Consider the following 26,084-nt stretch of genomic DNA (forward strand, 5'->3'; position numbering starts at 1 on the left):
AGCAGATATATGATAATATTTCTTCAACTCCTGGCATGTTCTGAGACTCATTTTCATAATCTATACTATCGGGCCTCATTCCCCTTTCACACTACAGTTTTAATTAAGTCAAACCAGCAGTAAACTTTTCCCAACCTATTCCGTGTTCAGCTTTATTCAGAATGAAGTTCTGTCAGCTTCAGTTGAACTTACTTCCCAATATGCTGCAGGTTATAGTCCAAGGGCAAAACTACTCAGAATGCCAAATCAGTCATAGGTGGTGTTTATTTTATTTTTTGTAATGAGCAATAGTTATGGAACCCTGAGTTTGATCAGTACCACAGCACACAGGGAGGTGAGTGTTAAGCCTTATCACCCCAGTTGCAATCCTGTAAAAAAAAAAACCCTCCAAAAACCCTCATGCTTCTATTAGGCTTACCGGGGTGGGGGTGTAAGCTTCCATCGCTTCTTGAACAGGGAATGTAGGTAGCCTTTAACTGTCCTCCACCCATGTCAACAGCTGCCTTCTCAATAAAGATCCCTCGGGTTTACATATCCCTAGATGCCACTGATAAAGAAATGCAGTTCATGGTGATGTCATGTCACAGGATAAGCAATTCTGCATGTAATAGGGGAGCCTGACATTAGGGGATGTGTTTGGGGGAGTAGCCGCATGTCAAGTGTAATGTGCAGCCCTACCCTAATAAGTGGTAGGGTATTCAAATAGAGCACAGATGGTGCTTGACTTGCGTTTAACAGTTTATGCTGCCCGAATCCAGCATAAAGTCATTATGCTATACAATAGTTCACAGCCACACCAGCAAAGAAAACTCCATGATATATGAAAAGGATTGATTATATATATGTATATATATATGTATACACACACACACCAACCAACCTGGGGGGGGGGTAATGTCTGTGTTTACCCACAATTAAACTGGTGAAACACTCACGTCTTTCTCTACAGTGAGAAAGATAGCAATCCATACGAAAGACCACAGTTTTATTGTGTACACGAAATGACTGCAGGAGACCATTGCACAATGCAAGAACAGCTGGCGAATAATAAAAGGAACCCAGAGGAAACAGGAATGCAATTGTTTTGCTTATTACAGTGCCACTCACTGTACTAACTGGCTGTGCCACAGACTTAGAAAGCAAGTTGCTAGAAGACAAAACGATGAGACATTCTTTCCATTTGCAGTTTGTTTAAATATTGCCAGGGAAGCAATGTGCCTGATCAGTTGCAGAAGGAAACATTCAGAATAAAAGAAAACACATGGGCTTGCATTAACCCAAGACAATTCTAGTGTGTGTGTCTGTGTGCACATGCTGTTCATCACCCTAGAAGGGGAAGCCAGGAAAACCCTGGCTGCCAGCCAACAGTTATACAACGATTGCTTCATGCACTTTAATGGACATTCATAAAGGCACAACCTGGAGAGTGGGCAAAGGTCCTATCGGAGGAGCAACATATTCCTCTTCTCTCAGCAGCCGCAACAGAATGTTCTTTTTATTTTGGGGCCAATTGTAGATGTGAGTGTTCTGAAGCCAGGTAGGCACATGCTCCTGTGGGGAAGGGAGGGTGGGAGGCAGCTATATTAAATTCCATTCTGTATTTCAGCTTTTCAGAAACCTGAAGGCATCACAGTCACAGGCATATACCTTCCCCTCCCTCCCTTTCTTAAGAGCCTTTGCCAAAACAAGCAATTAGTCATGCTTTGGATCCCCTCTCAGCTTATGGTGCAATTTGAATAATTCATTGTAGAAATCACCTGTGTGAAACATTGCTGTCAGCACATTGTGGCATTAACCATCACGTAGATTTAATGCCCTTTAACTGACATAAAGTAGACATAGTCCCAAAATGCACTCCCCAGCCTTCATACTGAGGTACAATGGAAATTATTTTACACCACCACATTCATTTATAGCAGAGGAAGGCATTCCGAGGAGGCAAGAAAAGTTCCAGGGAGAAAGAGGATCTTGTAGTAAGTGATATCTTCTCCCGTAATCACACTTGAGGAGACTGCTGACCGCCCCCCCCACCCCCACTCGCAGTGGATCCCCACTAATCCAAGTGGTTGGAGAAAACAGCATTCTTACAGCCTGATCATCTCAGTGAGATTTGGGAAGAGGAAATTATTGTGAGATTTCCCTGTATGGCACAAAGGGGGACAAAGGCAGTTTGCTCTGTTCCTTTTCTAAAGGCTGCTGTGAGATTGCTACCTATCTTTGAGAGGACCAGCAGGCTGCATGTACACAACTGCATGTAAGGTCTCTCCACATCTGCTCACCAAACAGGTGTTTGGTACTATATTGAGCAGAGAGGTTCAAAGCTACCTCATATATAAGTTCAAAGAGGGGAAATAGAAACAATGGGTATAGTCCATCAAAATGGGATAAATTGTGCCAGTCACACTGAATAAAAAGCACACTACTGAAATCAAACTAGACCTTTATCTAAAAATGTTATGAAGCATTTGTCTAAGGTGCCACTTCAAATACTAACGTGATTTTATTCAACATTCAAAAAAGGCTTTTGAAGTTTTTTGTCTCGGGTTGTAAAAAGAAAAATAGCATGACTGATCAGATTTCTTTACCTTTTTTGCATTTGGGAAAAGCACAGGAATGAATCTAAAGTTCATGCTTCCTTGCTGTATAAACTCAATTTGCATCTAAAATATGAAAAAACAACATTAGCTCAAATTTAATTGTAAGAATTATGCATTCTTATGCTTCAGCCGTTCTTTGTGCTGGAGCCCATTCCTACTCAACTGATCTGCTGTATCACATTTCCTGAATCCAGTGGTTATGCTTCACATGTGCAAGGCTGTTTGTGAAGGCCTCTCCTTCTGCGCTGAATTTCAGAAGCATCAGGGTGGTGCCAGCTGTTCCTTACACCAGGTCAGAAACTACATGCCCTGCCCTGCTCAGCATTCTCAGCTCTTGACAGTGCCAGTCACATATCTGGAGGTGGCAGAACTGTGTCTCGTTCCCCTTCCCTCCTCACCTCCACATTGCAAGTACTGTACATGTGTTGCAGTGTGCAGGCAACCCATTGATGCATATTCTTGACTGAAGACCCCTAACACTATGTTGAATTGTATTTTCTCATCTGCTGTTTAGGTATACTAGAAAATGATATCTAAATCTGTGTGTATGTGTTTTAAATAATATAAAAAAGAAAATTAATCAGTTCCTTACTACAGAACTTGTTTTTTGTTGACAACAATACAAAATAGAATTGTATTTGATTTCTTAAATAACCTGGACTTTTGACCAGCTTAGGAGTTTAATTCCCTCCTGTCCTAATTCAATTCAGATTGATTTCCGAGCCCCCTAGAGTCCATCTCTGGTCTGAAATGAATCTGGATTAGTAACAACTGTTGCTCAGGACCTGCTTTGCACACACAGGTGTTTCCTAGGCTTTGGTGAAACCTGTGACACTAGGCTTGTAAGTTGGTTCTCCAAGCTACTTCCCAGGTTTCAAATGAGTATCATGAATTTTATCAGGATCCGAGCTCCCCACTGTCCCTTCCTTGTGTGCTGCCTGAAGACATAGATATCACAAATTTTATATATTGCAAATACCAGTTGGGTATCTGGGTGAAGAGTCTGGTTAATCTTAAATCACCAGCCATAACTAATCAAAACTAAGTCCTACTGAAAGCAGTGGAATATGACTTAGGCTTACATAGCTTTTGCTGAACTGTGCCTATTGATTGATTGATTGATTAAATTTGTATACAGCCCTTCATCAAAAATGATCCTATGTTGATGCAAAACAATGTTGGAAGAAAGAAACCCACTACAGTAGGTTTTATCCAGCTGCATTATACAGTAGACTGAAATTAATGGACCTAAGTTAGTAATGTCCATTAATTACAGTGGTTCTAATCAAAGTGGGCTCATGTTGGATAAAGTGCGCAGACACTATTGATACTTCTGCCCAGGTCAGTTGGTTACAGCAATGTGCTGATAACGCCAAGGTTGCGGGTTCAATCCCCATACAGGCCACTTACATACAGTGGCGGAGCTTCATGCTCCAGCACCGGGGGGTGGAGAGCAGGCAGGGGCGGGGCTGGTGCGTGTCCCGGGGGCGTGACACACGTCTTGGGAGTGTGGCATGCCGCCTGCGGGGGCGGGGCGGCCAGCGTGCGGGGGGGGGGGCAGTTGTGATGGCACCCCACTGGATCATGCTGCCGGGAGCGGGGCGCTCCCCCTGCAGCCCTCTTCCTCCGCTAGTGCCTACATATTCCTGCATTGCAGGGCGTTGGACTAGATGGTCCTTGGGGTCCCTTCCTATTTACAATTTGATGATTCTAAATCAGGAAGCTTTTTCTCCTGTTAGGAATGTTCATTGTAACAATGTTTGAAGAAACCACGCCTTTCCCTACAAGACTTCTGCTTCTTTTTCACGGTCTGGCTCTATGCTTTTGTGTCACGTGAAGAAGTCCGATTCACTGGTGGATGTTCTTTTACTTAATACTCTACTTATCTCCCAGCTGAAAGAAGAACCAACTTTGTTGGCAGCTTATTTGATCCGATCAGAAGAAACTAAAGATACTTTGTGAGGGTGTGAGCAAGCTGAGTTTCTGTGGCAATGGGAGGGCCATAAGGGAGAGCAGCTCAAATGCACAGAGGCGGAGAATACACTAGCTCAGAGGTTTGTGAAGATACACAGATGGGAATTTCCTTCCCCGCCTGCCCCATGCTTATTTTCATAGGTCAGGCAGTCAGATTTACTGTTGTTTGTGGATTCCCATCTCTTTTTGGAGTGAATCTGTATGAGAAAGTGCAGGCATGAGATAAGCTCATATTAAGGGACTTGGGGAAAGGGTATAAAGGGATTTAAACAGGCTGCAAAAGCCCAAAAGAAAATCAAGCAGCCAGTCATATACATTTATCTCAAACAGAACTTCTGAGCAGTCGCAAGTAGCACTGCTTCTAAAAAAACACCCAATACTAACAGGGAGCAGTGTGTGAACACCAACAGAGCAGCACTTAACTTCAGGACTGATGAAGGACAAGACACAAAGGGCAGTTATTTGGGAGAGGGGAAGCTGCAGACCTCTTCTGAAATGGCAAGCACATGTCCTCACTTACCATCCTGTGGATATACTTAGTATGTAAGCCATGCTCATCCTTGTCCAGCTGGGATTCAGCCCCTTCAACATCCTGTTTGTATTTTGGACTGATTGCTATGATTATCATCACTGTCTTCTGTCAGGGAGAAAGACGCTTTTATGAAATTGTAAAATGCAGTGTGGTTGGGCAGAGCAGCTTGGAAACCTGCCAGTTTGTATTATACGTGATCTGATGTTCTCTGGAAGCATAAGACAATCCAGTGCATTTTGGCAATGAAGCAAAACTAATCTCTGCACACTGTATTTCCTCATACCAGATTTCTGGGCTCTCTCTCCACTAGTAAATTTTAACATACTTTAAAATGGAGAGGGGGAAAAATACATTTTAGCATTGACCAGGTTATCTTCCAGAAACCTAAATCTATAAATAATGTATGCATAAACAATGCACCATTATTGCTTATTAATTGAAACACTATAACTCTTTCTAGTAGAATATGTCCCCTATTTCAGAAGAATCTGAATTCTATGCTAAAATAGACCATGATTTGTGACCTGTATAAAATTGTGCCCATTAATAAATATCCTTATTTTTGTTTCTTTTTTGTACCTATTCTCTTCTAGTTATACTGCCTGCCTGTTCGTTTCCAGACCGAATATAAAGTGCTGGTTTTGTCTTTTAAAGTCCTAAACCATTTAGGATGACCTAAACGCAAGGGAACCCTCAGGAAGAAGAAAGCTCGGAGCCAGGGGATTGGTGATGGGACAACAATATGTGGTCAGAGGAAAAAGAGGTAGCACACTGGGAGGAGGAGGTGTCGGAAGCGGAAGAGGCTGTGGCAGCAGGCAGTCTAGACTCAGAGGTGGAAGCAGAGGCTGGAGAGGATGGAAACCAGGAGACAGAGATGAGGCAGGTTGCATAAAAATCCAGGGACTCTCCCCCTCCTGCTGTGACCAGCTTCCCACCTGCTGGTCTCCCAGAACATACAGAGGAATGAAGAGGGTGGAGCAATGAGAGACAAGATGAAGGAGCTTTAGGCTGATGGGGAAGGAACCAGGGGAGGAGCCTTAGAGAACAGAAGGAAGGTGGGGACCTTCAGTCCTCACAAATGCCCCATTGAGGCAAGACCTACTGGGAAGAGTTGCCCGGATCACTAGGACTGAGCTGTTTTATTTCTTTGAATAAAGAGTTAACTTCACTGACATCGGGTGCTTTATTGTTTTATTGCTGACCTGTGCCTGACTCCAGCTCCTGACAATGAGCCTGCCTGACCATGAAGATCAGCCCCATAGGCCCTACTGCCTGGCCCACTAAGAAGATAAACAGCAACTAAAGACATGGCCTTTTCAGTGAGGCGCCTGTATTTACAGAATGCCCTTCTACAGGAAGTTAATATACCCACCCTTATCACTGGTGATTTTTAAAAAGAACCCGTAAGAGCTTTTTCAATATGTGCTTTAATTGCTGTGTCCAGATGCAGTTTGCCAGGTGGGACAGAGCCACAACACCAGCTTCTTGGCAGGTGAGTCGCCATGCTGTTGTTTCCGCCACCTCCCCGTCCAGATAAGCAGTAGTGGCTCACTGCTGGGAAGCTAGCGTAGCAGCTCTGCCCCACCCCACTTCAGATTGTGTTTTGATTAAGTTTTACTTTTCATTTGAAGAGGTATAATGAGGATTTTAACTGAATTTTGTTCATATATATATATGACCACCATGAGCAGCCAATTCACCTTGCTGAAACATTTTTGAGCATGTTTTCACGGTTTGGGACCCTTGGAAAGAACTTGTTTATTTTAAATAATTAAAGCGAAGGCAGCACTCTGCCTTCAGCTGTACACTTAGCACTAACACAATGTCATTGTGGAATGCACACAGCTTGTCAAGAGTTATTTTAATCTTATATAGGTCCTCCTTCCCTAAATGCTTTAGACGGTAAGCCTAAATTCCCAGGAGTAAGCCTCCCTAAATTCAGTAGAACTTAACCTCTGAGTAGATATGCTTAGGATTGTGCTCTTGGTTTGTGATCCTAAAATACTTAGCAGTATCTTTTATGCAAAGCTTCTATGTCAACCAGGGTTACAAAATGCACAGGTTCCCTATCATGAGGAGATTTGGAAATGGAAAGTGTTTACAAACTTTTTTCAGACTTCCTGAGAAGATTGGGGTGGGGGTGTGCAATGGACATAGAAAGTGCACCCACAAGGATGTTGGGGCATGGCTGGCATAAGTCCCCCTCCTTCCCCAGTGTAAGCTCTCACACATTTGTTTGGAGTGCTTGAAAAGGCCTGATGTGTTAATTTTATTTTGTTTGCATTTATAAGCTAAAAACACAAATGTTTTTGCTCCTGTATGCAACATTTAAAAACCTAAACAAATAAATATGTGGTTAACACAGGCTTTTTACAGATCTATGAAAGCCAAGTTCTCCTATCTCAGAAGGCTCACATTTTAAATTAGACAGAATGGGTGGGGAGGCAAGGGTAGGAACAACATGAATAATTAAGTCACAAGGGGGGCAGGAGATGCTTCTGTTTCAGTCCGTGGGTTCTTACCAGTATTGTCTAAAGGACTGATTCCTTAAGGATTGCCATTGAGCTTCCTACGCCCAAAATTGTCTTTGAGCTGCCTGTGGAAAATGCTTGTACAAGAACCACCTTTCCCCACTTTACTTACATCACTCAGGTAACGTTCCATCCACTTGATAATGTCAATACCTCGAACTGTGTCCTCAAATATATCAATCTATAAGAACGGGAAAATATTAACATTTCTTCAGCTTTGTGTGCAAAGGAGGCAAATATTTCCATCAATACAAAGAAAACTCACAAAGTATCTCCAATGCATATTGAAGGCCAGAATCCTGGGAAGTGTCTTCACAAAGCTACAATTCCCTGCAACCTTAAACTACAGTTCCCAGGATGCCTTGGGGAAAGCCATGCTCTTTAAATGTTTATTGGATGTGCTTTAAAGGCATAATATGGTTCTACCCTCAATGTGTCATTTCCAAGTTCAAAGATTAAGTTGCAAGTGTACATAGTCTAACAAGGCTCTCTATTCACAAAGAGCCAGGGCATTTTTGCAGCTTGGTAAGTTTATGCTAGCAATATCACAGCTGACAAGGAATCTCCAGGGGCCTCAGCTGATTATTTTCCCCTTCTGTCACCTGAGGCTGACTCCAGATGGGTCTTTGACAGCAGGTGTATTCTGCAAAAACCGTATACACTTTCGGTGTATTTTAATGGTTTTGTTCTAGACCGCCTGCTCCTCCTGCTTCAAAAATGTTGTTCTGTACTACTGCATTATTGACTCTGTACTGTCATTTGATTCCATCCAATCCTTTGTTTCAATTTCCACTACCTGCCTTCCCCTCCATAGTCTTTAGCAGGGGTCAGCAAACTTTTTCAGCAGGGGGGCCAGTCCACTGTGCCTCAGACCTGGGGGTGGGGGGTGGGGCGGCAGCCCATATTTTGAAAATTAAAAATGAACGAATTCCTATGCCCCACAAATAACCCAGAGATGCATTTTAAATAAAAGCACACATTCTACTCATGTAAAAACACCAGGCAGGCTCCACAAATAACCCAGAGATGCATTTTAAATAAAAGGACACATTCTACTCGTGTAAAAACACACTGATTCTCAGACCGTCCATGGGCCGGATTTAGAAGGCGATTGGGCAGGATCCAGCCCCCGGGCCTTAGTTTGCCTAGCCATGGTCTTTAGAAACATTGAGCCATGGCTCCATATCAGCTTGCTTAGTATTCTGCAAGATTGAACCCCAATTTGTCAAAAGTTCCCCCTCTAGAAAAAAAGAGGCATTATTCACATCTTGTCTCCTGTGCTGTTGTGTAGGATTCTTGTATTCCAAGACAGTTCACTGCCTGAGGTTTGGGCTGTGATGCAGAGTTTAGACCAGGCATCCCCAAACTGCGGCCCTCCTGATGTTTTGGCCTACAATTCCCATGATCCCTAGGTAACAGGACCAGTGGTCGGGGAAGATGGGAACTGTAGTCCAAAACATCTGGAAGGCCGAAGTTTGGGGATGCCTGGTTTATACCCCTGTTTAACCTTGAACTCCTTCAGTTACCTTGAGGGAAAATACAACCCTATCCACACTTGCCTGAAGCCCTATTGAACATAGTGTGACTTGCTTCCAAACAAAACTGCATAAGCTTGTGTTGTACAGGTGATGTAGAAATAGTTTTAATGTTCCAAAGGATTGTCAGTACAACCTTACTCCACTTAGTGTATTACATAAACTTTGTGCTGAAATTTCAAATGCACCATTTAAGCCTCTTCCCCCCTCATTTATATATTTAGGGTTTGAGTATATGTCACTGCATACAAGATTCATCAACACAGGCAGCAACATTAAAAAGGAAGACAAAGATTTAAAGATAAAGACAACCATTTCATACATTCTTGATTGAATTCCAGCAAAGGGAAACACCCTTCCATAATAGAGTACTTACAGCTGTTTGAAATCCGTTGACAAACAAAAAGTTCACAAATTTCATGACCTCCTCAGCTGTGTCCACAGAGTAGGTTATGAAGACTTTACCTAAGAGAGATGATCAAAGTATTGTTCAAAGTACTAGAAAAAAGTGCTTGCCTTTTCTTTGTTTTACCACCACAGAGCAGACAATAAGCTTTATCTTGTTTGATTTAGATAATAATCATAATAATTTATTACTTATACTCCACCCATCTGACTGGGTTGATTATTAATTATACAATGGAGCTGAACTGGCTCAGTGGCCTTGTGATCATGCTAGGCATCTCCATTAGAGACCTCTAGAACAGTGTTTCCCAACCTTGTGCCTCCAGCTGTTTTTGGACTACAATTCCCATCATTCCTGACCACTGGTCTTGCTAGCTAGGGATGATGGGAGTTGTAGTCCAAAAACAGCTGGAGGCACAAGGTTGGGAAACACTGCTCTAGAATACCTATAATTTGGCCCATGTCCCTGCTCCGAAAAGCAGAAACCCTAAGAGCATATGGACACTTTCAATGGAAAATGCTCCTTCTCCAACCACCTAATGATTCCTGGACCCTAACGTTAAAAAAAATGAAAACTGTTATAAGCCATGAAAATGTCACTTCATCTTCCAAACACATCCTCCTAATCCTTCTAGCTGTCTGTTCTCCAGATTAATTGCATGGTGCCTGCCTAACACTTTGAACTGCATACTACTTTGAACCCCAACATGTGGATGTGGTTAAATCAAGGACATGGGGAGTAGCAAGAACCTCAGGCCTAGCAGAGTTGTAGCCATGCAGTCTCCACCTGGAATAGTTTCAGGCCCTTTAAGAATATAGCTGGGCTTCTGGTGAAAAGGATCCACTTCCAGTGCAACTACAAGATACCAATTTTAAAAGGCCGTGCATGCCCTGGTTTTACCTGCAGTTAGGCTGAGGCAGCACTAGAAGTTGCTGCGATCAGCAGGAGAGTGTGGTTCTATGCATGCATGATCCTGCTAGGACTGGGCCATCCACTTTCTTCACTAACCAATGCTATGGCTTTATACACAATTTTCCAAACATGGCAGGGAAAAAAAAACTTACGCAGCTCTTCTGGCAAATTACTTGTCCTCAGTGTTCCCCTGACTGCAAAATTACTTGGATGCCTTGGGATGGCAGCTGGGCATGGTGGGCCATTAGGCTGAGCCATCGAATCAGGAGGGCCATAAGCCTTGGATGATGCTCCACCATGCAGTAGTTGGTTCTGAAACTGGCCACTAGGAAAAACATGAAGAGTCATTATAAAATGTTAAAAGCTGCTGATTCTAACAACACATGTGTGAGGCCCAGGGGCGTAGCAAGGGGATGAGTTGGGGGCAGGCCGCCCCGGGTGACACCCTGGAGTGGGGTGACACTCAGAGGCCCCCCATGACTCCCAAGCCGAGCCCCGCCGCCCGGTAAAAAGCCTCACTCGGTGCAGCAGCGAGCAAGCCAGCTGCTGCTGCACCGAGTGAGGCTTTTTACTGGGCAGCTGGAGGCTGGTGGGGAGAAGCGTCCCCTCCTGCCCATCCACCGCTCCCAGCTCCGTCTTTTGGGGGGGCCTGGTGAGTGGCGTAGCGCGCATGCACACCATCGCTACGTAGTGACGCCCCACCCCCGGGTGCACGGCATGTTTGCCGCTCCCAGTGCCCATGCGGCTTCCTATACCACTTGTGAGGCCTGTTTTTAATTAGAACATTTTCCTTTTATGCAAAAGTCACTTTAGCAATAAAAAAGGTGGCTCAATGCTGTCAGCTCCTGAAGAGAGCCAAAGAGAGTCTCTCTTGAAGGCCCTCCAGCATCTTTCCAGAGGCTGCTTAAAGATCCACGAGCCCCCCAATAAGCCCAGGGCAGGAAGCATGTGCCACTAGCCCCTGAAGAGACCACCAGAGGTCTAAAAGAATTCTGTGGCCAGTCCTTCATTATTTTAGCTTTTAATTTTGCTTGTTCTAGTATCTTAAATTGCAAGGTTTCTGCAGTGCATTGGCCAAAAACTGGGTTATAAATGTAGCAAATAAGAGATAAACGTACTCGGCATTCTGAAAAACCCTCTCTGTGTGATATAAAAGCAGTCTGGTACTGTGAATCACCAAGGCCTTTAAACCAGCTCCAGCTAGTACAGTCAGTGACCAGGGATTATGGGAGCTGTAGTTCAAAATATTGGAAATGCACCTGATTGGGGAAGGCTGCTTAGACTTACTTTAGCTGCCACAGTTAAAACAACACCTTATGCATACCAATAGCACCACTGCTACAGTCAAGACAACCTCCTAAAAGCTTGAATCAGCTTCCATCAGCTTCTTGCAGCTGAAATTTTTCAATGAATCTCAGGACAAACTTACTACAATCTCTGGAATTCTCCAGAAGAGCTCTCACTCTCAGGGAGCCTTTCTTCATTGCATTTAGGAGAAGGAGGACTGGAATAATTTGGGATTATTTGCCGACCAGGATGGATGGCTCTTACACAAGGGCCAGGAACAGGAAGCCGTGGTTGAGGCGGATGTGCGAAGTGTTGGTAGCGTGTTTGCCCATCTAAGAGTAGAAAATAAAAACTTGAGCCACTGCATAGTTAAGTCAACTTTGAACAACAGAATTTAACAAAACAGCTGATGAATATGATCAAATGAAAAGTTTAGCACATTACACCAACTAGAATCGATAGGCTTAAGCATGAAATTGTGTACTAGAAAATGGTCTGTGTCACTTTAAGCAGAACTTCAAATTTGCTGAAAGTGATGCCAAGCAATGTAGTGGCAGGCCTTAAAGTTCACTTCACTGGTTGAGTGATGGATATAGGTTCACAGTATAGCTAATGGGAATGATCCACTTTTTTACTTCCAGAAAAAGGTTAGCAGTACATTGCCTCACTCTGGAAGATATGGCAGATTTGGAATTGAGAATCTTGACAATTAAGAAAATTGCCAGTGTTGTGAACAGACTAAAATGGTGTGAAATAAAATTATGAGCATCAATACTGGGGGTTTGTTTTTGTTTTTGAGAGTGCAATCAGGTTTCTCTCCTTGAAAACCTTGGCATAATTCAGCCAAGGTCAAGCATTTCTACTAGGGATTTAAGCATGTGCTTCATTGTCCAACTGAAATCAATAGACTTAAAATTGATTAGTTTTAGATAGTGTTTTGTATTTTTCATGGATTTTAAGAAAACCCCTGGCCAAATTAAGCACTCTTTCAGTTCAAACTAATTAATAGGATAGAGGAACAGGGCAATCCTTTGCATATTTACACTAAAGGAAGCATTTGTGTTTTTTTTAATTGATTACTGTAATCCAATTTGATTATGAGTTATAGAAAAGTGGGAAACAAATGTTGGAAATAAACGAATAAATAAATAAATGAGGCTTACTTCTAGATCAGTGTGGGGAGGATTTCGGCCTTAGAGGCCATGTTAACTCACTGAAATGAACAAAGTCTCAAAGTGCTTCACTTTGGTGTGATCATAAACTCTACAATCTACAAGACTCGTGATGGAAATGCAAGAACTGGGAGTGCTATACCGCGAGCAATTTATCTTGCCCTTCCTTCCACGGGGATATGAGCTGGTTTCACCTTCAGCAATCACATACCTGTGATTTGAATACTAGGGACCCCCTTGCAAAAGTAACATTCATTTCAGAAGGCATTATCATTGAGAGAATGCAGCTGAAATGCAGTGCTGAGTCTATTATGAATATGAGAGAGCAGATGCCCTGGCTAGATGGCTGCCTGGGAGCACAGCACACTAGATTGTTTCTGTCTAGAAGGTGCACATTAGAACACATTAAGTACAAAACCCTATTGTGAGAGATGATTGCCCAGTAATCATTGGAAATGTGAAAAGCTGTCAGGAAGCCATTTTATGCCTCGTAGAAGATAGGAAGTTAGTAAGCAAAATAATGCCTCCAGCTCTGAACAAGTATGTTGGTTTGGGATTGGGGGGGGGGGAGGCATGGGGAGGCTCTTGAAATATGGATCAAATTACATAATGGCTCATGTTATAAAGAAAGTGTTGTTCAAGTGGCGCTGTTAAACTAGTATATATTCAGGGTGAGAAATGAGGGGGCGTTATACATCAGTCCGGGTCCATTTAGCAAGCAATTTTTTTCTTTATGTTCTAGTTTCCCTTCTTAGCTTGGAAAGTGGGGTGATCAAATCTGATGTGATAGTGGCTCAAACTTTGAACACTCCCATGGAAAGGCACCCTGTGCCCACGATGAACCAGACTGTCCCAGGCCTGGGGATTCCTGTGCATTTTTGACTATCCTCCTAATTATCACTTACTGTATATCTTTTTGAATATCCTCATTTCTCATCATGGAAATTACAAATCTTCATCTAGTGCAGCTTTGCGCAAGAACGTGGCACATTATGGGCACGTGGTGGGATTGCTTCTAGTTTGAAGCATCAGGGTGCCAGAATGTAGGGAGGACACAAAAGAGGACGTGGTATCCAACTATCTGTCAGGTAACAACCTTGGCAGATGGCTATAAAAGCCATAAGAACCCCAGGGAAGATGAAGCACAGTGAGATGGGTAAATTCACTATAATGGGGGAATCTAAAAACAGCTATAACTTTTCACAGAAGAGAATTAAACTTGCAGCCCCTCCAGAGTTTGGAGCCTGATAAACTGTAGGCAGATACCCGTAGGGTTTTAATGCAGGAGGGGGCACCTTTCACGTTTCCTCCCCTAAACACAGACATTACAATTTCTGCAGTACAGCAGGAACCTGGGAACTGAGGGAAGGCAGGGGTGTTGAGGGAAAGAAATTTCTACATTGATTTGCTCAGGGGAAGGAGGGGTGGAATGTTAGCATTAATTGCCAGGAAGGACTGGGGTGGAGGAGGAAATGTAACCCCTAGTAAGGCCCTTCTTACTCCAAGGGTCAGTGGTGGTGATGGGGTAGACATTTCCCACCACAGATTTTTGGGGCTATGTTAGAGATCTCTCCATAGGTCAGGAGAAGGCATTTATTGGTGCAATCAGAAATGTGAGAACCGTACTCAAAATCACCCTGATTTGCCTTGTAATTTTGAGTACAGAGTTGATGCAAACCCTTAGTGAGTTGATGTATACCCTTAGTCTAGTTTTAGCAAATTAATAATAGGACAGAAAACTATTGAATGTTCAAATTCTGGCAGAAAGGAAGGAGAAAAATGATGGAAGTGATTAAAGGATGAAAATGGGAAATATAATATTATTAGGACAGAAGTTATAGTAGAGAAAGGCAAGTGTCAGATCACAAAATGTGAGGATTAGATCTCTCGTTCAGAAGTGTAAACATCTGAACTGTGCAGCTGATTTGTTGAATGGAATCCCCAGCCTTTATGAGGTCACTGGTATAGCTAAGAACTGCAAACATAAAAGTGGATGGCAAGAAATGTTAGAAGCCAGAATCACACGTTCCTTATGATTAAATATAGTTGGAAAAACATTGTGCAAAATTCTCTAAGCTACTTAGGAAAAAAAGTATTCTGAATACCTGACCAGTTAACTTACATGGATTCTGGCAATGTAAATTCCCAGGAATGTAGTATCTAGGATGCCACTGAGATTGTGGGGAAGGATGGGCCAGTTGTGGGAATACAGGATATGGCTGAGGGTCCATCTGTGGTAACTCTCTGGACATCAGAGGCCTTGGAAGGTCTTGGAGGTTAAACACAGAAGTAAGTGGCAATGGAGGTTCTAGCTGCCTGATGCCCATAGGATCCAGAGGCTGAGAATCATATCCTGCATCTTCTGTTCGTAGGTCTACTGGTGCTCTATTGTGTTGAGTTTGGTTTAGATTTGCTTTCTCCTGACTTTCATCAGATGAATTTTGAGAAATGTCAGATGAGCTCTGTTGCAGACCACTAGAATTGTGTCCAGTGTCAGGAGAATCAGCTGAAGGCCTAGACCTCAGCAGCTGGTTCCTTTTGTCTATAGATAAAATATGAAGTTCTGATGAAGCTGTTGATTCAGTGAATGGACCAGGAGGTATCTCCCTTCTAGAATCCTGGCATCGTTGCAGGTGATTGTGGTCATACGCTTCCAGATCAGCATTATTATAATCCACACAATTAAGGTGCTTGCAGAAACATGATTGCCTAGTCAATGAATGAGAAGCCATTTGAGATGGATAAGATCCTATGGGCACCAAGTTCTCTATATTTTCACCAGAAGGGTCCAAGGCCTCTTCCAGTGAATGCTGTGGAAATGGCGACCAATCTCCAGTTTCATCATGTTCAACTGGTATACTTCGACCCATCGCAGCACCTAAAAATAGAAAAGAAATACAGTATAAGGCGTCTATTGATTTGTTATATATAAAATACAAACAAAGACGTTTGATCTTGTGAACAACTTGGATAGCTCAGTTGGTTAGAACATGGTACTGATAATGCCAAGGTTGCAAGTTCGATCCCCATACTACTACTACTACTACTACTACTACTACTACTACTAAATTTATTTATACCCCACCCTCCCCAGCCAAAACCGGGCTCAGACCGGCTAATATCAAATATATAACATATTACCATAAAAGCAATCAATCAATTAAAATACACAGTAAAATCAAATCAGAATCAAAGTGAAATCCAATCAGATGGCAACCCGCAAATTAGGGATGGGGACCTTAAATGCTCACCAGGCCTTAGTGTTTATACAGTACTGATCTTGTATGAGCCACTTTCATGCAAGTTCTTATAAGGAGAAAGGGGGAGTCAGCTCCGTCTTGCAGGCCCTGTGGAAAGATGTCAGATCCCGCAGGGCCCTGTTCTCTTGTGACAGAGTATTCCACCAGGCCGGGGCCACACCTGAAAATCTTCGTGACGCCTGGGACCTCCAAGATGTTATTATTTCTGGACCATAAGGTCCTCCATGGGCATACCAGGAGACCATATGGGGCAGCTGGATATTCCTGCATTGCAGGGAGTTGAACTAGATCAGGGGTTGGCAAGCTAAGGCCCAGGGGCCGGATGTAGCCTGCTGGGCTCGTTAATCCGGCCTGCGAACCTTGCAGACCCTGCCGCCCAATCAGTCAGTCCTCACACTAAACCGGCACGGTGTGGAGACTGACTTCTGCGATGGTGGGGCGGCTTCTGCATCCAATCCAAAGCTGTGGACACCTCTGGACGACGCTTCCTTCCCACTGAGGTGGCTGTGTATGGCCAAGAGCCGAGTGGGAGGAAGCGGCGGCGGCAGGGCTGAGGTGGGAGTGGTGGCATTGGTGGGTCCTTTTAGGAGAGGGGGAGTCCTTTTGGGGGTGGTGCTTTTGGGAGAGGGTGGGTCCGACCCCTCACAAGGGGGCCACAGTGGACCAGCCCCCTCCTGAAAAAGTTTGCTGACCCCTGGACTAGACGATCCCTTCCAGCTCTACAATTCTATGATTCTATGCTCAGATACCTGCAAGCAGAATTAAGTTGGGCACAAGTCACATTGAGTGGCCCCTAACTGCCAATCTTTTTGTTTCATACCCCACCCTTTGCCCCTGTCTCCAGGTGAGGCGTGTGTTTTTAAGCCAGTGTTGGAAGGTATTTGGCATTCTTTCAATGATAATTTTTCACAGCAAGCAGCACACCCATCTCTGATGTGATTCATGATTAGACAGCCAAGAGATTACGATGCATTTTATCATCACTGGCTGAATGGCTTTTGAAGAATTAAATTAACTCTGCATAGTTGTGGAGCAAAAATACTAACCTGTTAGGGATGTCATTTCGATATTTTTAAAGAAATCCGTTGATAGATGTACCAACTGCAGAAGCAACTGCGCAGGGGAAGACAAAAATATCATAGCTGAGGATCAGAGCAAAACTTTTGATCACATTGATCTCTCAATATGGATTCTTAGTCTCATAGCAGCATTCCTATCTAGTCTTCTGTACCATAGATACTGTGTTGGTTTGGATCCTTAGAACCTGGTGCTCTGGTTTATTTTTTTCCTCTTTTTTCTTAAAAGTGGGTTCTGGCTAATAATAGGTTAATAAAATGTTCATTTATGCAATATATTGTTTCTGACTCTCTCCAACACACCCCGTTTCTTTTTTCACTATGATTTTATTTATAAAATAGCAACTCTTTCCTGTTCCATTCCAGCTACGGTATTACACCTTCCCAAAGGACCTTTCATACTTTTAGGGTCTCTGATACACAAATAATAACAAATCCCCCTGCTACTAAAAATGTTTTAGTTTGATACTGTCCTCCATGGTATAACACTTCAGAACCAAGAGTTAATACTTGTTAAGGACATCCTACTTTAGCTCTCATGCCTTTTCATTTTACAGCATCCATTTGCTATTGGACTCTGGGTGTATGAGTAAAATACCCTGAATTCCACAGCCTGTGACTTATCTAAATTAGCACTTTCCAATTCCATATTGCATCTCTTTTATGGAGGCAATGAACACATAAAACTAGGTAGAGGCGAGAAAATTCTTTGTTAAAACCCTTAGAAGTTTTAGTTACAGTTAAGAGATTTGCATTTTGTTACATAAATTTGCCACAGAATGTCCAAGTATGGAGATGGTGACAGATTTGGATTGGAAGGTGATACAGGAGAGGGGGGTGGGTTGCAAGCCTTTGCCTTTGCATTATAGCCCCAAATCAAGCTAGCACCCTCCCAAAGCTGCTATTACCCACAGAGGGAAAACCTAAAGGACTTAGGATCCTAACAAATGAGTGTTTGTTTCTCCATTCTGACCTGTGTAGCTCTCTGGTCCAAAAATCTGTGCATTTAATTTGAGGAAGCACATGTTATTCATGGTTAATTTTTCTTGCCAAGTTTGGGAGAATAATAATGTGTTCCAGTAGAGCTGATTTGATGTGTTCCTTCAAGCCTCACTCATTTTGCAGTTGCATAAAGGGAAAAGTTCAATATTAAAACTGAAACAAATCCAATTTAACTTCTCAGTTTCTGCTGAGGAGAAACCACTGAAAACAGCCTGTACATACCTAGAGTCCTGTAGACTTAAACTGTAGTAACCTCCACATCATCAGAAACAATCACTTTAAAATGTATTTCTCTCTGGAGAAACATAAACAGGTATGATGAAAATCTACTCCTAAACGAAATACAATAGGAGATCTGCTGACTGGGTCAGAGGACAATCATGTCTCTCCCCCCCCTCCTTCTTTAACCTCTAAAATATCAGACTGAATCTCATCCTTTCCCAAAGGACTACAGAACCAAAAAATGGAAAGAAAAAAGCATCCATTAGTAGCAGAAAGTGAGATCAAATGGACACTGCAACTAGACGATCACTCTACAATTTATTTTTAAAATGAATGTTTTTGTTTCCTTTGTTGCTTCATGGTCATGATGATGTTTTATTGTAACTGCAGAGATGTTGGAAGAGAATATAAAAGACCCAGGAGAACATTTCCATACTGTATCCTCAGCTTGAGGAAAGTTCATTCTGACTTTTATTTTCAAAGGATTGGGGCAAAAGTAATTTAATCCTGGTTTAAACAGCTCTCAGCTCTGTCTATAATACAGTCTTCAACCCTCCACTTCCCAAGTCATCTGAATATACAATGAAATGCGGCAGGGAAGTAATAATAGTGCTGCTGTGCCAATGTTAAAAAAATAATAAAGCAGGAGACTCTTAGCCTCAGAGTCGTGGGTCTGAGGCACACTTTAGGCAAAGGTTTCCTGCATTGAAAGGGGGTTGGGCTAGATGACCCTTGTGGTCCCTTCTAACTCTGCAATTCTGTGGTTCTATGGTTTATTTATTATTACATTTCTACCTCACCTTTCCTTCAAGGAGCTCAAGGTGGCATACACAGTTCTTTCCCTTCCCTGTTTTATGCTCACAACAACCCTGTGAGGTAGACTAAGTTGAGAGAGCATGACTGGTCCAAAGTTCTCCAGTGAGCTTTCAGTGGCTAAGTGGGGAATTGACCCAGGGTCTCCCCGGTCTTAATCACACACTCTAACCACTGCACACTGCTATGAAACTTATAGCACTGATCATCTGTTCAAGGTGTGCATATGCACAGATACTTGAAAGCATGGAAACATAGGTTTTTGCATTATACTGACTTGCACTCTTGAACAGTCTAGCTCAAAATTGCCTGCACTGACTGTTAACTCCTGCAAACAGAAGTCTTTTATTGATTTAGGGGGGAGCAGCAACCCCCTGCCCCCCCTGGCTACACCCATGATCCAAATAACATTTTCTGCTGTAAAATCTGTGAATTTTGAGCACCAAAACAAAATTAGGATCTATTAACTCCTATGTTTTCTCTCCCTTCCCTTGTCAAAACACAACACAAATTCCTTCTGCAAATTGCTTTGGAGGTCTTCAGTGAGAGATTTGGCAGAAAGCTCAAGCTCTTGTGAGTAGGCTGTGCCAAATCTGACTTGCAAAAGGCCCAGACAGAGGGGAGATCTTCCATTTGGCCTGTCAGCATGGTTGAAGGACTAGGAAACACCAGAAGCAGGGGAGCAGTTTCCTCTTAGCTAAAACAAAGAGGCACAGCAATGTTGATAACTAAATGACTGTGCCAATGGATAACAGTCATTCAGGCTTCCAAGATGCAGTAGATGAGTAGTAAGAGAAGCAGATGCTAATAACTAGCTAATAATTTATCATGGATGAGTTCATATTGATGGTTGAAATGCACAACATAGTAAGATTCAGCATTTAAGAAAGGTCACATCTTACTCTCATGCTCAGTTCCAGATTCACACTGCTTAGTATAATTCTTCACATAGATTGTTTGAAATCTGTGTAGTTTCCTGCTTAAAGGCTTGTGTCAGCCTACGAGATTTCCAAAGAACAGGCCTCACTAAACCAGCCTGCTTTTGATTAAAACTTTTCTGACAGGAAGAAAAAGAATGCACAGAGAATAATGGCGTACCAGGTACGGTAAATTCCTCCCACTTCAAAGGCCTTGAGTTTCATGCTGTTTAAGACAGGCCCATAGCTAGGATTCAGGCATGTGAAGAAAAGACTATTGAGTAAATGAGTGTGTGTGTGTGACCGGGGGGGGGGAGGGGCAGAGGGAATAGGAGAATTACACTTGCCTTCATATGCTTTTGTCACAGCATTTTTATTAAATTAAAAAGAGTACAGGACAAAAGACGAATGTCCAAAAGAATTATTCATTGAACTCACTATCCTGCTTTCAACAGCACTCAGTCCTGCATATTTCATAGGAACATTTAGCAGTCCAAGGCATTTGGAACCCTAGTGACAACCTTCTTCAGCTACAGCTCTGTGACACTGTCCCTCTCCCATAAAAAGTGTGTGGTTTATTAATGTGTTTCTATTTGTTATCTCGTATTTCTATCTATTATCTATAATATATTAATCTCTGGCCATTAAATCCACTAACATTACTAATTGCTTAACCATTTAACTAGTAGTAATAACTTGTGAGCCCCGTAAAAACACATCTTTTGAAAATAACCAAACCCATTACAAATTACAGGTAGGTAGCCGTGTTGGTCTGAGTCGAAGCAAAATAAAAAAATTCCTTCAGTAGCACCTTAAAGACCAACTAAGTTTTTATTTTGGTATGAGCTTTCGTGTGCATGCATCTGGTATCTGAAGAAGTGTGCATGCACACAAAAGCTCATACCAAAATAAAAACTTAGTTGGTCTTTAAGGTGCTACTTTTTATTTTGCCATTACAAATTGGAAGCCATACACAGGTCGACACTTCTCACACCCATATGTTGAAGTAAGCACATTTTGTATTGCATATACGGAGGAGCAGAAGAATCGCAGCCAAGGTCTCTCAACCTGTGAGGATCTGCTGTAGCAAGGCCTGACATTTCCCCACGACAGTACTGCAGATGTACGTACAGGACAACAGAAGAAACCCTTTCTGTGTTTTCAAATTATCCCCACTGATAATCGGATATAGCTACCTGCAAAGTGGTCACCAAAGCGCAACCCTTTTGCTACTGGAGAGACTTGGCAACCACGAAGAACACACCCAGGCAGAGAAGAACAAACCACATGAGAGAAAGTGGGTCAGCAGCTAGTGAGAAATATATAAGGAAGTGGGGTGGAAGGACGATTAAGACCTTACCTTAGACCCCAGAAGATGACCAGGGAGGCAGAGAGGACCACCCTAGCCTTGCTAGGGTCCTTCTTCTCTTAGGACTTCTTCTCTTACCCCCCTCCCCCCTCTCTCTGTGCCTTCCTCTGTCAGGTAAGTTGCTGAACAGGCTTCGTCTGTACCAGGAAGTAAAACAGTCTATGCAAATCACACAGAAACAGAGTGGGACGCCTCTCTCTGAAAAGCCCAGAGGGGGGAAATGCAACCGATAAGAGAGCAGAACGACGTTAAAAATTGACTAGAGATTGCCTAAGGAGGCGAAGCTCTTTTTCTTTCAGCTGTTCGGGGAAGTGGGAGAAGAGGGGATTCTACTTTAATTTCTGACAGAGAAAAAGTATGAAGATCTTCACTTTGTGTTACAGTATGGGAGAAGGTAGAACAGCTGCATCAAATATTAGTACATTAGCTACAAATACGACACTACATTGTACAATTCTAAATGCTAACATGAGAGTTTTCAGGTTAGGATATGATGGGTGTTAATTTTATTGTCGAAAAGTGGGGTGTACATCAGTGGGCTTCATTTTAGGTGCCGTTCGTGAAAATGTGTGATTAAAAAAAATCCCCCAAGCAACGAGACTTAAACATATTTCAATATAAAGTCTATAATTTCCCTGACCCCCCCCATCTCTGCAGCAGAGCTACATAAGAAACTGGACCTATTCCAAAAGATGAGACGTAGTCAACGTGGTGCCTCTCAGACATTGTTGGACTCCCAACTCCCATCAGCCCAGGTGAACAAGTGGATGGCCAAGAATGATGGGAGTTGCAGTCCAACCACATCTGAAGGACACCACTTTGGCTCCCCCCCACGTCTTCCTGAAGGTGGACACTGATGGCAGGAGTGTGCACTGTTGAGTGCTGCTGCACAAAGATGCATAGAGAGCCTTGAAACAGCCGTGTCAACTCTTCCCTTCTTGCTTTTTTCCATTTGGAAGCTAGACAGGTGGGTGAGGGTTGTATGGAATTGCTGATTTGGCCCCATGTGGCTGAGGCATTTCAGAACCCTTCACCATCCAGCTGCCAAGCAGTCCTCTCCTTCCTAGCAACTTCTTGGATGATCCCCCACACCTCTACTGCTTCAATGTTGGGAGGAAGACTGGCTGTTTGTCATGCTTGTCAGACGACAGGGCCTGCTCTTGTCAACTTTGGCCCTGAGACGGAAGAGCATTTTTGTTTTATTATTTGAAGCACATAGCTGCCAAGTTTTCCCTTTTCTCGCGAGGAAGCCTATTCAGCATAAGGGAAAATCCCTTAAAATAAGGGATAACTTGGCAGCTATGTTTGAAGCATTTTGAACATCTATTTAAATGTACTTATTCTTTGATTAAATCAGTTAAAAGGAATATGATTAACGAACTAAAATCAGTGGAAGGGCCTCAGCAAAGAGCAATGGTGATTAGAAATGCGAGGAGAGTCTTCATTCTCCATTTTGAAGAGTACTTATCTTGCTCCTGTTTGCTGGTGGAGTAGGGAAGCTGAAATGAAAAGCATCACAATTTTCAGCCTAATTATATTGCTAGTAAGAATATTTTTGATATTTATTATTTAAATAAAAAGAAAATTGTTATAGTTGTACGTACAGGACTGGCCTAAGATGTCTTACTGCCTGAGGCAAAAAACAAGATGGTGCCCCACACCTCAATTTCACATACAGAAGCTGACCGGCCTGGCAACTTTATTATTACTGGAAAGAGGAATATTGGTTGTATATACCTGCAAAAGGCCAGTGTCCTCCCTTGTGTTGGTGAGCAGGAGGCAAGCTTTGGGCAAGGCAAACCGCCCCATGGCACATTCCTCTCTGTCCTCTAACACCTCACCATTGTTTCATTTCCCTGAGGCAGCCATACCAAATGATAGGGATGGTGCTCTGTGTATGTATTACCTCACTGTATTTTTTAAAACACATTTCATTTTGATAAGCCTAGTGCAGGCATTCTTCCTGAAATTTCATTTCTTGTTCTCAGCAACTATACCTTTTAATACTGTACCACCATTGTTGGAAATGTTGGATATCTATCAGTGAGTCATTTAGAGATTATTGGACAGGTAATATACATGCACAGATAGAAGGCTGAAAATTAAAGGTGCTTTGTGAATCATAAATAATTCAGTGACCCTCTTCCATGAAGCATAAGATCAGGAGGAGGCCCTTCAGAGCTACTTTGTGGCTTGTTTCCCGGCTTCTATATTTATATTGCCATAGGCAATAAAACAAAGGCATTGTGCAGTAGGTGGAGGGAAGAACTTAGCTTTGGCCTTTGGATTAAAACCAACCTTTGTGTGGTTCATTATGTGGCTATTGACATTATTGCATATCAATCTCAGTCCTCAGAATTATACAACACAATCCTACTATACATGTCTGTTCAGCAGTAAATCCTGTTGTTGTTGTTCTTTATTACATTTGTATACTGCTCTTCATCTGAAGATCACAGGATAGTTCACAACATAAAAACACAAAATGAGAACATAAAATACATTTAGATCAATGGGACACATTCCCAGATAAATATGTAAAGGGATTGCAGCCATTGTGACCTGCCTAGCTGCTGCTGCTGCTTCTTCTTCTTCTTCTTCTTCTTCTTCTTCTTCTTCTTCTTCTTCTTCTTCTTCTTCTTCTTCTTCTTCTTCTTCTTCTTCTTCTTCTTCTTCCTCATAGCCGAGTAAGATTGTCTTCCATAAACACGGTTTTAACAATGAGTCCGTAAGTGACTGTGGATCCACCCATCCTTCCACAGTGGGGACATTGGTTTCCAGGCGGGAGTTGATCACGGTATAGATTTGCCAAGTGTGCCTTCCTCTTAGCACGTTTCTCCCTTGCATCCTGAGTTTGAGTGTCTTGAAAGCCCATGACACATTTGGTGAAGGCTGTTCTCCAACTGAAGCGCTCGCAGGCCAGTGTTTCCCAGTTGTCAGTGTTCATACTACATTTTTTATGTTGTGAGGGCAAACCCAAGCTTATACAGCATTCTGCAAAAAGGGCTTCAGTCCTAAACAAGCTTACCAGGGAGTAAGCCCCATTGAACTTGGTAGGGTTTATTTCTGAGTAAACAAGGTGAGGATCATACTGCAGAATGCTAAGCAGATTATTATTATCATCACGCAATGCACTTTTGTAGCACCACTGATTTCGGTATGAGAGAGAGAGAAGCTTATCTCTTCTACTGAAAAAGTGATCCATTTTCAGTTTCATCTTAGACCTAAAAATACTTTCTAATTTTTGCAAACCTGTCATGTTTATTTCTCAGGCAATTTCTCCAACAATAAAAAATGATATTATGCAAGGCAGACTTCTCACTGTGAGCTGACAGCTGTCTTCTGGTTCCCTGATTGCTCCCAAAAGTTTTCCAGACGGTGTTTGCAAGAATATGGCAGCCAAGTGAGGAAAACTATTCCCAGTTGTTGGCCTTGTTACTATTCCACAGTTCCATTGCCTTTAGAAATGAAGAAGAGCATAGACTGGCAAAACATAAGGCACACAGTCTGTGTTTCTTTTCAGGATAGAGCTCACGCTTGAGAATGTGTTCGTCCTTAATATTCTGCAAAGGTTGTGATAGTTAAAAAACCCCCACTGGAACCAATGCAGTGAAAGGATATATAGCCGTTAGTTCATTTTGTTCAACTTGTGGTAGATGATATAACCGATTTGGCTTGGCCTTTTCTTTCTGTGGGAAAAGGGTATCAGATGTTAATGCTGTGTAAGCAGCTGAGCGTTGTACATGTGTGAAACAGCTGGGCATGGAAGCAGTACGTGTGCTGCGGAGTGCCCTGGAGTTAAGAAAGAACAAAGTCGCGCATGCATTTTGGATTTAGAGGAAACTTTATTGCACAAGGGATTCACACTCTAATGAATTGTGCCACATACATGAGGAAAGACTGGTGTGATTTGAGCAGTAAAAATGGTGCAATGGAAGCCATCTCCTTGATTTTGTAGCTCATGCCAGGGAAGACGGCTGGCTCATACATGCTGTGCAGGGCTTGCTAACTATTTTCCATGCTGTTATTAACCCCTGCCTATTGTGTGGAGAAATTCATTCATATGTCCCAGTCGCATTACACACATCAGTTGCAGATGCGAATGTTAAGTTGTGGATCGCTTAAGCACAGAGAGCAGGAAGCACATCACTTGTGCATATCTGTGTATATCTGAAGCTGCTCAAAATGGTAAGAGGAAAACACTTTGCACATGCATGCTCAAATGAATGCAGGCCGTGTGGTTGAGCCTTGCCATCAATCCTTCTCACAGAACACCTGGCTTTACAGCAGTAAATTTTAGAAGGGAAGATGCAGAGGGTTTAATAGACCACAAGTTATTTGTCAGCAGAACAATACAGCAGCTAAAAAGGCTTAATGCATTAGCAGTGTCGCAACAACAGATTTGTTGTGTCCAGGTCATTAAAAGAAACAGTACTATTCTATTCTTCTTTGGTCAGACTTCAGTGGAAGTATGGTGTT

The 26,084-nt window shown here is 42.6% G+C and overlaps 1 protein-coding gene across 3 annotated transcripts; it reads right to left on the reverse strand.

The window, feature by feature from the left end:
* Positions 1 to 968: 968 nt before the first annotated feature.
* TRAF3IP2 (TRAF3 interacting protein 2) lies at positions 969 to 21,829 on the reverse strand. Of its 3 annotated transcripts, XM_035109089.3 has the most exons (11): positions 21,597 to 21,761; positions 18,507 to 18,579; positions 17,253 to 17,319; positions 15,069 to 15,824; positions 11,917 to 12,106; positions 10,640 to 10,812; positions 9,546 to 9,634; positions 7,747 to 7,815; positions 5,092 to 5,208; positions 2,586 to 2,660; positions 969 to 1,551 (listed from the first exon to the last, which is right to left on the reverse strand). In XM_035109089.3, the coding sequence occupies exons 3-11, from the start codon at positions 17,266 to 17,268 to the stop codon at positions 1,405 to 1,407; spliced, it is 1,632 nt and encodes a 543-aa protein (XP_034964980.2). In that variant the 5' UTR covers positions 17,269 to 17,319; positions 18,507 to 18,579; positions 21,597 to 21,761; the 3' UTR covers positions 969 to 1,404. The 3 variants fall into 3 exon arrangements, with proteins under 3 accessions (XP_034964980.2, XP_034964981.2, XP_088523367.1); XM_035109090.3 differs by lacking the exon at positions 18,507 to 18,579 and having other exon boundaries at positions 21,597 to 21,829; XM_088667241.1 differs by lacking the exons at positions 18,507 to 18,579; positions 21,597 to 21,761 and having other exon boundaries at positions 17,253 to 17,361.
* Between the last annotated feature and the right edge of the window lie 4,255 nt (positions 21,830 to 26,084).

This window comes from Zootoca vivipara, chromosome 3 (assembly GCF_965207765.1).
Source record: "Zootoca vivipara chromosome 3, rZooViv2.hap1.1, whole genome shotgun sequence".
In the NCBI taxonomy this organism is placed as follows: Eukaryota; Metazoa; Chordata; class Lepidosauria; order Squamata; family Lacertidae; genus Zootoca; species Zootoca vivipara.